General features: G+C 38.9%; 1 protein-coding gene across 1 annotated transcript in view; it reads left to right on the forward strand.

The window, feature by feature from the left end:
• Positions 1-16061, forward strand: part of CTNNA1 (catenin alpha 1) — a 183250-nt gene that overhangs the window by 14213 nt on the left and 152976 nt on the right. The window contains exons 2-3 of the mRNA XM_081230886.1: positions 11736-11842; positions 13198-13393. Coding sequence (XP_081087012.1) covers positions 11738-11842; positions 13198-13393 — 301 coding nt within the window. The 5' untranslated portion in view covers positions 11736-11737. The remainder of the gene's footprint in view (positions 1-11735; positions 11843-13197; positions 13394-16061) is intronic.

Genomic DNA, 16061 nt, shown 5'->3' on the forward strand with positions numbered 1-16061 from the left:
GGAAATGAGAAGACTCCTGAGAATGGGAAGGGTTAGAGTGAGATATTTACTAAGATGCAGAGGAGGGGAGGGAAGAGGAAGAAAAGGGCCTAGAGGCTCCTTCTAGGGGACCTGGTTTGGTGGAGCTTTGGTAGGTGGAGATGAGGAAGGCCAAGGGGGAATAGATGGGGAGGAAAATGCTTGGCTCAGGCCTTGTGGGGTTTAAGGAACTGAGCTCTGCGGTCATGTGCGTGAAGTCCTTTAGATTGGGAAAGTGCTGCTCTGGCCAGGAAGGCACTTGTTTTTGACTTTTGGTCTTTACTGTGGTTACTGTAAGAGGTGGGGTTTTCTCCTTTGTCTTTGAGGGTTTTTTCTGGGGCGGGGTGTGTATTTCAGGATTTCTCAAGTATTATAGAATGGTATTTTCAAGTTAAGAAAACCTCCAGTACCTTCTTAATTTCTTTGCTTGTCTTTTAGCCTTATCTTCTGCCATTTCACTATCTGTCTTATATTTTTCATTCACACTTGTGGTTCTTGGAAGGTGCCAAAGTTCTCTCTCTGGTCCCTTTGCACAAACTGAAACAACTGCCCTCCCTCCCTCCCAGTACATCAGATCCTCAGTGAGGACTCTCTGGCCATTGGGGGTTCCCTCCTGGGTGCTCCTCTTTGTACTGGTGGTTCACTGTACAACTCTATACCTTCTGTTTTACTGTAACTATTTTCCGTTCTAGATTGTGAGCATTTCCCCCAACTGTTTTTGAAATGCTTCAAACGTATAGTAAAGTTGTAAAAGCGTAATACAATGAGCACTTGATTCTTCAGTTTACCTAGTTTCATCAATTGTTAACACTTTTCAAATTTGCTCCATTACTCTATATAAACTTTTTTTCTGAGGAATTTGAAAGTAGACTGCAGACACCAAGTATTTCACCCTTAGGTTTTTTGGCATGTAACTTCTAAGAGTAAGGACATTGCCTTACTTAACTACACTATATTAGAAATTTTATATTGATATAGTAACATGATTTAAAGAGTGGTCCAAGAACCAGTGTCTGCTCTCCCTAGGAACTTGTGAGAAATTCAGACTCTTACGTACTACCCTAGACCTACTGATTCAGAATTTGCTTTTTAACAAGATTCCCAGAAGTACTGATCTCATATACAGTCCATATTCATATTAAATTCCACCAGTTGTCCCGGTGATGTCCTTCATAGTTTTTTTTTTAAATCCAGGAATCAGTAAAAGATCCCATACCTCATTTAGTTGTTGCATTTCTTTAGTTTTTTTCCCCAAATTATATTCTTTTTAAAAATATATTTATTTATTTGGCTGCGCAAGGTCTTAGTTGCGGCACGTGGGATCTTTGTTGCAGCACACAGGGTCTTTTTAGTTGTGGCATGCAGGGTCTTTTTAGTTATGGCATACGGGATCTAGTTCCCTGATCAGGGATCGAACCCAGGCCCCCTGCATTGGGAGCATGAAGTCTTAACCATTGGACCACCAGGGAAGCCCCCTGTATCTCTTTAGTTTTGATTTTCAGTCTTTTTTTCCCTCATGACATTGACACTTTTGAAGAGTTTAAGCCAGTTTTATAGAATGTCCACAGTTTGGATTTGTCTTATTGTTGCCACTTTTTGCAGGAACAGTACATGTGTGATGATGTACCTTTCTCAGGGCATTGAAATAATTGTCAGGTTGTTCTATTGGTGGTGATGCTAAGTTTAAACACTTGTGATTAAGTGACATCTGCCAGATTGTTCCATTTAAAGGCAACTTTTTCCTTTTGTACTTAATAATTAATTGCTGTGATGATCTGGTAGGGATTTCTAATTAGACTTTGTGTCCCTGGCAGGTAGCAGGATCCCCAGGATGCGGTAATTGGTCAGTCATTGACAAGTGAATTACAAACTAGGTCATCAAAGGTTTACATTACAAGTTTTAGAGATAGTTCTTTCTTGCTTTCTCACTCAGTCTGGGTAACTTCCTATACTCTAGTTAAGTTCGGGCATCTTTTCTCCTGGCTCTCCAAGAAAAGTCCAGTCCTCTTCTTCCTGCGCAAATTCTCAGCTGTGTGAGAAGTTTCTCTGCCTTTTAGTCCCATTGTTGTAAAACAAAACCCTCTTTTTCCCTTTGTCTCTTTTCTCTTGTGCTTCCAGCCCACATGCTGGTTTCATCTTTGTTTTTCAGACCAGAGTCATCCAGTTTCTTATGGAAACAGGGACTTCCTGTGTATCCATAATCAGTTGCCTGTTAGAGGGCTTAGTGCAATTTTCTCTTAAACACTTCCTTTGTTGATGGTCTCAACCATGTTGAGTGGAAGCTAAGTAAACGAACAGATATCCAGACCACACTGCAGTTACTTCAGCAGCTCTGGAGCTTGTTTTTGTTTTTTCCTTCACTTGATCTCTCTCACCTCTTGCTCTATGCTCCAGCCACATTGGCCATCTCTTTCTCTAAGCCCTGGGAGATGCTGCCCTGTCTCTGTTACCTCTGCCTGCAGCACTCTTCCCCCAAATAATTCAGTTGATTGGCTCTTCCTTGACTTTCAGATTTCAGCTCAAGTGTTACCCAGACAGAAGGCCCTGGAAGGACCCCACCTAATTTCATTACCATTACCCTGCTTAATTTTCTTTCTAGCACAGATATTGTCTTATTTGTTTATTTATTTATACTGTTACTACAGCGTAGTTTCATGAAGGCAGAGTTTTTGGTCTCAAATAGTGTCTATACAGAGAAGGCACTAAAATATTTGCTGATTGAGTGGCTAAATGGTGGACTGAACATTGTTTTTTTAGGTTTACCTTTTGTCCTTTGCTTAGTGCTCTTGGTAATCATTGTGTCTCCTAATGCTTGTGGCATGGAAATTCTTTCATTCAGTTGTTCCCTGTGTTTCCCCATTGCCTGTTTTTTTTTTTTTTAATATTTATTTGGCTGCGTCGGGTCTTAGTTGCGGCTTGTGGGATCTTTTGTTGGGGCGCGCGGGCTCTGGAGCTTGCGGGCTTAGTTGCCCCGAGGCATGTGGGATCTTAATTCCCCGACCAGGGATGGAACCCGAGTCCCCTGAATTGGAAGGCAGATTCTTAACCACTGTGCCACCAGGGAAGTCCCTGGAGTGAGTCTTAATTATAAAGGTTACCTTTTTTTTTTTTTTTGACAGTAACCAGGAGATTTGAGAGTTGAGATTCCAACAGCTGTGTTAACTCTGTTTAATGCAAATGCAACCTGGCATCCCTACGACTGCCCTGAGTAATCCACAGTCCTATATCTTGTGCAGTGACAGTTAACGTTACTGTGGGTACTTTAATTTCTAAATTTCCTGATTTGCATTTAAATGACCCATTCTAACACTGCATTAACTTAACCTTGCTGTTTAAAAAAAAATTGGCATTTAGTAGCTAGGTGCGGATATTCTAAAGCTTTGGAGCAGACACATTTTAAGAATAATGTGGCCATTCTGTTGTAAATGAACCTTTAATATTTTTGGAGAAGGTATATAGCTCTTTGCACAAATGAGACATTGCCAACAATCAGCCTCCTTCGTTCTGATGGAACTGTGCTTTTATTTTCTGCTTGTTGCTTCTCCATTTCTCTTTCTGTCATGAAGATTGCTAGTCACATGCCTACCGTCTCTGCCCCTGTCTGAATTTATAGTGAACTTTTGCTTTATAGCCAGGATTGCTATTTATAAGGTAATGAAGACTGAGTAACTACAGTTTAACTTTTTATTTCATTCCGCTAAGCGTGATCCCTCCTGGAAAAACCTAAGGTTGCTGTAATTCATTAAGGTTGGCTGGCTCTAGTAGGTTTTGTAATAGATCTTGTGAAGGAATGCTCTGTAAGTTAATTGGAAAACTAGAAATTGCCAAGAGTTTAAAAGTTACTTGTTTAGTTACTTTAAACAATGCCATTAATTGTAGAGAAGCAGAAGCTATGACTAAGATTGAGGCAGGAACTTTGTCTTGGTAGGCTTGTAAATATTTTAAAATCAGATTGCATAAATTTAGTTCAACTAATACTGTGTCTGCTTTGCATAAAGCATCTTTGCATAAAGTACCTCGCCAGCAACTTAAGGCATATAAAGAGACATAAGCATAGTTATCACATTAAAACTTAAAATACAGGTAGGAATACCACAGAGTAAACCTGGGAAAAATCAATTACGTTTAATGAAACAGTTCAGAGGCTACTGAGAGACCATTTAAATGAAGGGAATACTAGAATTTCAGAGCTGGAAGGATATGGAGCTTAGAATTCAACCCCTTTCATTTTATAGATGAGAAAACTGAGGATCCAGAAAGGTGAGGTCAGTTGTCCAAGGTCAGAGAATAAATAAATGACGAAGCTGGTTCCAGGAGCCATGTTCTTTCCAGAGAACGTATTTTCATTAGATTTTATTTTTTATTATTTTTTTAAACTTTGAAGAGGTCAGTATTCTTTTTTAAAAAAATTAATTTATTTAATTTATTTTTGGCTACGTTGGGTCTTTGTTGCTGCACGTGGGCCTTCTCTAGTTGTGGTGAGTGGGGGCTACTCTTCGTTGCGGTGCACGGGCTTCTCATTGCGGTGGCTTCTACTGTTGTGGAGCACAGGCTCAGGCACGTGGGCTTCAGCAGCTGTGGCTCGTGGGCTCTAGAGTGCAGGCTCAGTAGTTGTGGTGCACGGGCTTAGTTGCTCCGCGGCATGTGGGATCTTCCCGGACTAGGGCCGGAACCCGTGTACCCTGCATTGGCAGGCGGATTCTTAATTACTGCGCCACGAGGGGAAGCCCTTCATTAGATTTTTAAATGTTCTACCTCTGCTTTTTGAAATCCTTTTAGGGTTGGGGTCACCAAAAGCATAACTTGATTCTGTAGTATAGTTTAATAACATTTGGTGTCACTCTTGGAGGGGCCTTTGATTAAAGATGCCTCACAAGGCAGTCTGCTTCCATCATGGTATTGAAAGACTTGAAAACACATTGAATGGGTTCTCAGTTTTCAAGTGTCAGTATATTTCAAGTTTCTCAATGGAAGTGAGTGATTGAGTCCTTTGCCTTAACACCTCCCTCCTCAGAGACAGTACTTAAGAGGATGTGGAGTTCTGGGATGTGGAATCAGAAAGGACTTCAGGGGAGAATCTTGTTTAGTGATTGCAAAGTGGTGACCAACAGGGCAAACATAGTACTCAGATATGAGTGTTTGTCCCATACAGTGGTAAAATCTTTTGGAACAAGTTTCTAACATTAAAGTTGGGAGATTTAATGTAAAAATCTGCAAGTTTGGATTTCTTAAAAAATCGAATGATCTGCTAACCAGAGGTGTGCATGATAAAGATTGCCTGGAGCTCATGGGAAGCTGGGCACATGCTTTTCCCATTTACCAGTCCCTAGTGGGTCTCCCCAGACCCAGAGAGGTCAGGGTCGTTTGCAGTTCATTATTGTGCTTACACTCTGCCTTTTTTTCCAGTTAATAAGAAAGTGAAATTATTTTGTAATTGGGAAAACAAAAGACCAAAAAGACTGCTTTCTTTAGAATTAAAAAATTTTTATGATCAATCAACATGTGTACAGATCATCAGGGGACTCTTGTTCTTTCTCTAAGGCAGCCCTAATTTTTCTCCAAGTGTCTGAAGCCTTTTTCCCTGTTACTGGACTGGTCCAGTCTTCCCAGGCTCACCTTGGGCAGCTTGCTCCCCCTCTTTGAGTTATCTCCAAACAGCTTTTCTTCTCCTTGGCAGCTTCCCTGTGGCTTGAGACCTTGTCTCTCTCTCAGCTCAGGATTCTCATCCTCTCCAGTTTTGCTCATTGGGCGTGAGCAGTGGATTCTAAAACCGTAAGAGAATGCATGTGTATGGTGTTTGGACCTTGTTTGCTGGTTTTCAAAAGTAATCAAGTCCTCAGGACAGATGCCTTTCTTCAGGCAGGGGTTGGGCTAAGTGCTTTTCCCTGGGCTCCTTTCAAGAAGTCTTTTTATTTCAAGAAAAAAATGAAAGAGTGTATTTCTTTGGGAAAGTGAATTGTTGTATGTTGTACTTGTTTAATAATTAAAATCCAAATGTGACCACATGTCTTCTTGCAGCTAACTTCACTTAAGTTGTCTTTTGACTCCTTCCCTCTGCAACCTTTGAAAGATTTTCTGTTCTGTGTTGATACAGTGGCTGGAATGCTAGGATACAGAAATGTGGGATCCATGGGGAAAAATCATTCCTTCTGAAATGTCTTATCTTTGACATTTGATGACATTTGCTTGAGCTGTTGTCAGTCCTGTAGCAATCTAAAGGACTCCCATCTCCTAGGGTTTACTGACTTGGGCTGATGTTTAGTGGGCAAATAACCTTTAAAAACCAAAGTATAGGCTTGACATAATATGAGTGTAGAGAGCAAATTTGCCCACTTGAAATGAAACAAATTCCCTGGAAATGGGCATTTTGTGTTACCAGATTAAGCAAATCCACATTCCTTTTGGCATTCCATCTTCAGCGATTCTAGAATTTGTAGATGATGCCTCCAGTAATATTTTCAGCTGTATCTAAAGGAGTCTACCTATTTGTGCCTCAAGCATGCATTTATGGGAGAGGGTACAAACAGATATTTTTTATACTAAAATTGTTAGGAGTGTACTGGTCACAGACATGCGTAGTTCTCCCTTGTCCTGGTCATTATTCAAATACAGGATTTAGATGTCTGATGTTGCTTTCTGTAGAGGGTTTAGAACTGTGCTGTCCGATAAGGTAGTCATTGGTGGCTATTTAACATTAATTAAAATGAAATAAAATACAGATAATCAATTCTCAGCTACACTAGCCACATTTCAAGACGTCTCTCTCCCCCTCCTCTCCTCTCCCCTCCCCGCCTTGTTCTCTCCCAGTCCTCTCCCTCTTCTCCTACCTTCTTCCCCTCTGTTCCTCCTCCCTTCTCTTCTCTCCTTCTACCCCTCCCTCTCTCCATCCTGTCTCTCATTTTTCACTTCAGTTTCCCTCTGTTCCTTGTCTTTCTCCTCTCTCCCTTCTTCTCCTTCCCACTCTTCCTCCCACTTTCCATTCTTCTCTGTATATATGCATATATTTAATACATTAGTTTTTTCTAAACCATATGAGAGTAAGTTGCAGACATCATTCCCCTTACATGTCACAAGGACATAGCTACAATATAATGATGGGAATTTGAAAAGTTAACATTGATACATTACTATTTATTATCTATTTCAGAGTCCCTGATAAAAGTTTTATCAGTTGTCTCAATTTTTTTTCCCTCCTAATACAATTTTCAGTCCAGAATGACTGCATTTAGTTTTCATGTCTTTTTTAGCCTCTTTTAATTTGGAAGAATTTCTCAGCCTATTTGTTTTTCCTACCTTGACATTTTTAAAGACTGTAGCTAGTTATTCTGTAGAATATCCATCACTTTGAGTTTGTCTGATGTTTCCTCATGACAAGATTGAGGTTATGTAATATTGGTAGGAAATACCACAGAAGGTGATGCTGTATCCTTCTCAGTGCATTGTACCAGGGGATACGTGATGTCCATTTGTCCCATTATTAGGGATGTTAATTTTGTACTTGGCTAAGGTGTTTGCCGGGTTTCTGCATTGCAGAGTTATATTTCCCCTCTTGGTAATCAGTAATCTGTTGGGAGTTACTATGAGACTATGTAAGTACTCAGTTTCTTAGTAAACTTTTCATCTGTTTGCTTTAGCATTCTTTGATAATTCTTGCCTGAATATTATTATGATGTTTCCTAAATGGTGATTTTTCTAAATATGTTATTCCTTCCCTATTCGTTGGTTCAGAGGAAACTTTTCTTTTGTTCATGTTAGCGTGGACTCATTCAGTGGATCAGTCTGTTTAATTTAATGTTTACAAAAGCCATCTAAAGATAATGATAGTCTTTTTTCTTTATTATTATTTTAATAAATGTATTTATTTATTTATTTATGGCTGCGTTGGGCCTTCATTGCTGCACGCGGGCTTTCTCTAGTTGCAGCGAGCGGGGCTACTCTTTGTTGTGATGCGCGGGCTTCTCATTGCAATGGCTTCTCTTGTTGCGGAGCACAGGCTCTAGGCGCACAGGCTTCAGTAGTTGTGACGCGCAGGCTCAGTAGCTGTGGCGCATGGGCTTAGTTGCTCCGCGGCATGTGGGGTCTTCCCGGACCAGGGCTCAAACCCGTGTCCCCTGCATTGGCAGGAGGATTCTTAGCCCCTGCGCCACCAGGGAAGACCCCTATTATTATTATTTTTTTCTTTTCTTTATTTTTTTGGCTGCATCAGGTCTTAGTTGCAGCACACTGGATCTTTGTTGAGGCACGCGGGATCTTTCGTTGCGGCTCACAGGCTTCTCTCTAGCTTTGGTGCATGGGCTCCAGAGCGTGTGGGCTCTGTAATTTGTGGCACTCAGGCTCTCTAGTTGAGACATGAGAGCTCAGTAGTTGTGGCACGCAGGCTTAGTTGCCCCGTGGCATGTGGGATCTTAGTTCCCCGACCAGGGGTCGAACCTGTGTCCCCTGCATTGGAAGGTGGATTCTTTACCACTGGACCACCAGGGAAGTCCCTGATAGTCTTTTTCTAAAAAGTAAATGATAGTTTTATTTTATAAATGAGGAAACAAGTTCAAAGTGATTAAGTGATGATCAAGCCTGCCTTTTGATTATATTGTCCTCCTTACAATTTGTAAAATAAAGATTGTACTTTTTTTCATTACAAAAATAACTTTCTAAATACCTGTCATTTTATAAAATCAGAAAATACAATTATAAAAAAGAATGTTAAAATCACTCATAATCTCCAAATCTTAGAGGTAACATCATGGTTAATATTTTGGTTTATATATCCCCCTGCAGTTGTACTTCATATTGTTTTCAAAATCCCCTTTCCATCTTCAGTAGTATGTATTTTGAACATTTTCTCATAAACCTCTACATTTTCCCCATTTTTAAAATGAGAAATTTCAGATATACACACTCAGCCACACACTACATGTCTTCCATCTAATTTAACATTTATGAATATTTTTTCATAATTCCTTGGTCTCTCTGTGTATGTGTTTTTACTTTTGCTGAATTTGAAAGTTGCAATCATCTTGACATTTCACCCCTAGATATTTCAACATGCATCTCCTAAAAATAGTCCTTTTTCTATATAGCCACAATTCATTATCACGCCTATGAAATTGAGTGGTAATTCCATAATATAAATATTAAAAATTTACCAATTTTCCTGCAAATGTCTTCTTAATAGCTTTTTGTTTCAAACTGGGATCCAAACAAAATACATGTATTGCATTAGATTCTTATGTCTCCTGAGCCTTTTAGTCTAAAATATTCCCCACCCCTCCATATTGACTTTCTGATGAGTTAATGTTCTGTTGTCTTGTATGCTGGTTTTGTCTGTTACCTCATGGTGTTGTTTAACATGCATGTGTATCCCCTATAAACTTCTATACTTTATATAAACTTGCAATACAGTCTAGGTTAGGGTTTCTTAACCTGCACTGAATTTGAATTGGAAAAATTTTGTCTTTGTTATTATTAATAGGAATTTAGCATTTCCTTCTATTATTAACAATAGAAAACCAACTCCAGTTTTCAGTTGAACCTCTAACTTTGTCCCACTAGTAGGAATCTCAGTGCTTTTCATATATGCAGCAATTGTAATGTATCTTGAAAAAGTGCGTGTTCATTATTACTTTGAAGTAGTTATCAGACTTATTGACTTTTTTTTTAAATTTATTTTTGGCTGTGTTGGGTCTTCGTTTTTGTGCGAGGGCTTTCTCTAGTTGTGGCGAACGGGGGCCACTCTTCATCGCGGTGCGCGGGCCTCTCACTGTCGCGGCCTCTCTTGTTGGAGCACAGGCTCCAGATGCGCAGGCTCAGTAGTTGTGGCTCACGGGCCTAGTTGCTCCGCGGCATGTGGGATCTTCCCAGACCAGGGCTCGAACCTGTATCCCCTGCATTGGCAGGCAGATTCTCAAATACTGCGCCACCAGGGAAGCCCAAGCATTACGTTTTAATACAGTAAGACAAGATATTCTCAAAGAATCCATCAAACTAGGTTTAGTTATTTAAGGGGATGATTATTAGATCCCAACATTGTAAAGGTGTATCCTCCCCCCTTTGTAATTAGTAAGTAGCCTGTTCAGGTGATACTTTGGCACCTTACAAATACCCTATTCCCCAATAGCCTATCACCTAATGGTGTTAACATTCATTGATAATCCGTGTTTGAATGTTATCACACTGGGGTTTACAAAATGGTCATTTTCTAATTCTATTCTATATTTATGGTACAGAAATTCTCTTCCCACCCCCTTTCTTTTGAGGATCCCTGTGGTCATAGGATAGCTATCTAATAGGCAGTTACAGTCATCAGTTATTCTTCTTGATACTCAACTTGTGAATTTAGCCAATGGAGCCCTTGGTTCTAGTATCTTTTGATATGATCTTGTTAGTCTTTGTGTCTTTCCTTGCTTTCTGCACAATAGGATATATCAGACCTGTAATAAGCCTTTTTTTTTTTTTTTTAAGGAAATAGTATTTAATAGAAATAAAGACCTGGGCAGTGAGAACACTAATTTTTGTTTTTTCTAAATTTTGTCAGTATAGTTTTTTAAGAGTAGCACAGTATCCCCTTGTGTGGTTGGTTGTGTGATTTATTCAGTGATCTGTTTGAAATTTAGGTAGTTTCCAGTTTTTAATGATTGTATACAGTGCTGATGTGAATATCATTGTATCCAAGTTTTTACATGTACCTTAATTTTTCCTTCAGAATAAAAATTGAGAAGTAGAATTTCTTGTTCACAAAAATGCACCCTTTTAAGGTTTTATATTTCTGTGAACAGTTTGTTGTCTGGAAAGTTTTAGTGTTTACCTCAACTACATGTCTCACCTGGTTTTCTGGTTTTTCTTTAATCTTTGAGGCACTACTTTTAGAAGCAAACACCAACTGCTTGGTATTTTGGCTGAAGTCTTTTCCCTTAGTCTTAAAGCCTCTTTCTAATGGAGGTTTACTTTGACACTGATACAGTGATATTTGACTAAGTGTGACTTGAAATTTTTTCTGGCTACAAGTGATAATAGCTGTAGGTGCAGAGGGCAGTAGGCTTAAGCATTATGGTTTTTTTTTTTTTGCGGTATGCGGGCCTCTCATTGTTGTGGCCTCTCCCGTTGCGGAGCACAGGCTCCGGACGCGCAGACTCAGCGGCCATAGCTCACGGGCCCAGCCGCTCCGTGGCATGTGGGATCCTTCTGGACCGGGGCACGAACCCGTGTCCCCTGCATCAGCAGGTGGACTCTCAACCACTGCGCCACCAGGGAAGCCCAAGCATTATGTTTTAATACAGTTAGACAAGATATTCTCTAAGAATCCATCAAACAATGAAGTGAGGTTTACCTTTTAGATAATAGTGTAGTATAAATATTTTGGAATAAGAAAAACCAGAATCTTTTGTATGTCTTCTTCCACTTTAGCTTTTCATACTAATTCTAAGTCAGTGTGGAAAAAACTCGAGGTAGAAGTGTCTTGGTGCCAGAGAAGCCGAAAGGGAAAAAAGCTCTGTGTGTTTGGGAATGCCCTCTTACAGTAGCCCTAATGTTTGTAAACTCGAAATCTTAAGTGTAAGAGGTTGTAAGAATTATGGGCCCTCACGTGCAGGCTGTTAAGAATTTTTTTCATCTTGTGGTGATTGTAGCTTTCCTGGTATAAAAGTCCTTAAGTAGGAGAAGATTTGTTATATGTTTCATGTTTGTGTTTGATACTTGCCTGACTTTGTCTCTTTCTCTTTCAGAAATGACTGCTGTCCACGCAGGCAACATAAACTTCAAATGGGACCCCAAAAGTCTAGAGATCAGGACTCTGGCAGTTGAAAGACTGTTGGAGCCTCTTGTTACCCAGGTAAGAATCTGCAAACAAATACATAGTTGTTGTAACATGATTCCATAGCAATAGGCCCCGGTAATAAACACAGGGCAAGGTTATTTAGTTTAAAGCCTTAATTTGAGTGGTTGAGTTTAGGCTGATAGTAATGAGACAGTTTGGCTCCGCTAATAGTTAAATATTGATGTGTGGATTCATTTAGCCCTTTAGAAACACACTTGCTGCCATTTTTTCAGTCTTACTGGCAGTAATAGGGGCTAGTGGTATGTAGTGCAACTAATACTTAAAAGTATTTCCAAAAAAGATAGGATGTGGAACCTTGACTGTTAAGCTTCTTCACCCTGCTTAACACACCTTTTGTTGTCTAGGATTGATTAACAGGTCATTTAACTTGAGGGTGTAGGTTTGGTATGTCTTGTTATAAGTACACATATCACAGTGTGATGACATTTCATTAACTGTTAGCAACTAGCTATGCACTTTTAGTGTTTTGGCACATTTTACTCGTGTGTGTGTGTGTATGTGAGAGAGACAGACAGACAGACAGATACTGTGTGAGCACGAAAATGAGATGTAATGGCATGTGCTAGCTTTTTAAAAAACTCCATTCTAGCTCATAAATATAAACTAGTATTATAAATAAGTAAGTAAGTAAGTAGGAGTGTGTGGTAATACTCGAGAATATTTACTTTCTTGGGGCCCATCTACTGCAGCTCTCAGGTCTGTGGACCGCATTACACTAATAAATGTTTAGTCATCTTCAACCTATACAGATCATCATTATTATATGTGTTAATGATGGTTAATGTCTGGAACTTAAAACATCATCACAGTAGGCTGCTTTGGGCAATTGTTCCTTTCTTTATTAAGGACCTTTCCTAATTAATTGTGATTTGTGTGAATACACTGAAAAGATTTCAGAAGCAAGTTATCTTAAAACATTTTGCACAGGTTGAAAACATGGAAAAATGTGACCTCCAGGTAGATCTAATAAATTCATTGGTAACCTCTTTCTAACCTTCTTGATGACATGCAGTAGAGACATGTAACTTGTTTGTTACCAGTTTTTAATTTGTAAAATGAAGCTTAAAAACCTAATGATCATGTTTGAGAAATTAAAATATTCATTATATTTCTTAGCTTACATATTGAGATAGCTAAATTATTTTGGAAACTAAATAGAGTATCATTCCTGAATATCTTAAATATGGAGAGAGTTGTATGTTATTTGTTAATGCTTAGTGGAATCTCATAAGTGTCATGTTTCATTTTATTATGAATAATTTATTCTTGCTACCTTTAAAGATGTTAGTCTTTGTTTTTTTAAAAATTTTAATTGACTACAATTTAATTTTCAAAAATGAAACTTTTAGGTTACAACCCTGGTAAACACCAATAGCAAGGGGCCCTCTAATAAGAAGAGAGGTCGTTCTAAGAAGGCCCATGTTTTGGCTGCATCTGTTGAACAGGCAACTGAGAATTTCTTGGAGAAGGGAGATAAAATTGCAAAGGAGAGTCAGTTTCTCAAGGAGGAGCTTGTGGCTGCTGTAGAAGATGTTCGAAAACAAGGTAGGTCAATATCGCTTTTTATATATAGAGAGGCAGGCCTTTCTAGAAAAATAATCCTTAAAGGTGACTTTTTGTGGTCAGTATTTTCATTTTTATATTCTTGCCAGTTGCTCAAGTAACTATGAATATTCACTTAGTGGAGATGTATTAAGTTGTACTGGCTTAAGCTTAAATCAGGAGAGATTAACAAAGGAACGTCTTTTTTGGAGACTCTGAATCCAGTTCCCTTGGGTGTTCCAAATAATAGTTGAGTCTTAGAAATGTTATAACACAATTTGATAGGAAATAAATGGGGCAGAAGTTTATATTTTATCCTATGTAATATCTCTTAGTTTGTGCTGAAGATGTAAGGGTGATAAAATGGAAAAATGTCCAGCCATTCTGAAAATACACTAGAAACTGCTTCATTCTGTCAGACTGGTATGTTAAATCAGCCATGCATATTTACACTGGCTTGAGTTTAAAATAATTTAAATGTGAGCTTAAGGGAAACATTTTTTTTGGAAACTCAGAAGTAGTAAAAAGTGAAATTGTAACCCACAGCTTATCAGTAGTTACTATTAGAAAAACTGTCATCACTATGATGTAATAAGCACAATATAAGAGGACTTTATTATTAAAAAATTTATTTTATTTTATATTGGAATATAGTTGATTGACAATGTTGTATTAGTTTCAGGTGTACAGCAAAGTGATTCAGTTATACATATACATGTATCTATTCTTCTTTCAAATTCTTTTCCCATTTAGGTTATTACAGAATATTGAACAGAGTTCCCTGTGCTATACAGTAGGTCCTTGTTGGTTATCTAGATAAGAGGACTTTAAATCTGGACGATTAACTTCTTTTCTTTCTTTTTTTTTTTTTTTTTTTGCGGTACGCGGGCCTCTCACTGCTGTGGCCTCTCCCACTGCGGAGCACAGGCTCCGGACGCGCAGGCTCAGCGGCCATGGCTCACGGGCCCAGCCACTCCGTGGCATGTGGGATCTTCCCGGACCGGGGCACGAACCCGTGTCCCCTGCATTGGCAGGCGGACTCTCAACCACTGCGCCACGAGGGAAGCCCCGATTAACTTCTTGAAACCTGCAGTTTTGTGTTAAACTTCTGGTCCAGCAGGAGGACTTCAACAAAGACATAGGTTTTTTTTTTTTACAGCTGTTGGATATCATCTAAGGTGAACTGACCTCCTGCTCTGTGCATGTGCTTTACTGGCTTTTGGGAGAACCCCAGTGGCTCTCTGATGGCTGACAGCAATGTACGTAGTCCATTGGAATCTTAAGTCAAATTCATCCCTGTGACAGTACCCAAAAAGAGCAGTGCATTAAATGGAGATGCTATCTCCCATTGTTCTGAGTTTGTGAATAAATATTTTAATACTGCAAATGATGAGATTACTTAAGTTCCGTAATACTAGCTAGGTGGATGTATTAGTTTTCTCTGGCTGCCATAAATAAATTACAACAAACTTGGTAGCTTAGAACAACAGAAATTTTTTTTTTAAAGTTCTGGAGGCCTGATATCTGAAATCAAGGCGTCAGCAGGGTTGATTCTTTCTTGGGGTCTCAGATGAAGAATCTGTTCCATGTTCTTTCCTGGCTTCTGGTTGTTGCTGGCAATCCTTGGCATTCCTTGGCTTATAGACACATCACTCCAATATCTGGCTCTTTTTGTCACATGGTATTTATTCTCAATGTATCTCTGTGTTGCAAAGTTACCTCTTATAAGGACATTAGTCACTGATTTAAGGTCCACTCAGTATGACCTCATCTTAATTTGGTTATATCTGCAAAGACCCTATATCTAAATAAGGCCACATTCACAGGTTCTGGGTGGACTTGAATTTTGGCAGGACACTATCAACTTGGTAGAGTGGGTTTTTAATGAGTTTATTTTAAAGTGGTTTAATTTTCCAATTCAGGACAATTTTTGAGCTTCCTGTTGAGGAAATCAGGACAGCTGTTACTTCACTGACCTCAGAAAGTTTTGTTTCCTAGGCCTTCTTGCCTCCTCTAATGAAACAATCTTAACAGGTGAATTTGGTCAAGTGTTCATTGTCCAGTGACTAAGACATTTATTTTCAAAATAAAGCTTAATTATTGCAAGTAACTTTTTTTTCCACTGTATATGTTCCTTGTTTCAGAAGTTACTCTGATACAAATCTGTAGCAATCATGGTATAATACACTCTCCCCAAGCACCCCCCCATTATGAATGCATATCTAAATTTCTGTTTCTTTGTTTTTCTTGTTTATATCTGAGAAAATCTTTTATGTGGCTCTGAATCATAAATACTTGTTCGTCCCAGTCCAGCTTTGCAATTATTTTTGATCTGTTCATGATTTAGTCACCATAATTTTCCTTCTCCTTGCAGGAAGACAAAACAAAACAAAAGTAAAACTAAAGCAAATATACAACTGCCTGTCATCATCGTTACTGTATCAGATCTGAAAAGCTGAAGTGCCTTGCCTTTTTTCTGTTGGCTTACTTTTTTCTTTGGTGATTGTTAACAAATGGTGATGCAGCCTTTCTCCTATCATAAGTAGAAAATACGTGGTATGAAAATGGTTAAGCACAGATTCTTTAGTCAACCAAACCTTGTTGGTTATGTTGTTGAAGCTGTTTACTCATCGTTTGAAACCCTGAAGTGATGTTAATATATCTGCAGGTT

This window comes from Mesoplodon bidens, assembly GCF_964165515.1.
Source record: "Mesoplodon bidens genome assembly, chromosome: 4".
NCBI lineage: Eukaryota > Metazoa > Chordata > Mammalia > Artiodactyla > Ziphiidae > Mesoplodon > Mesoplodon bidens.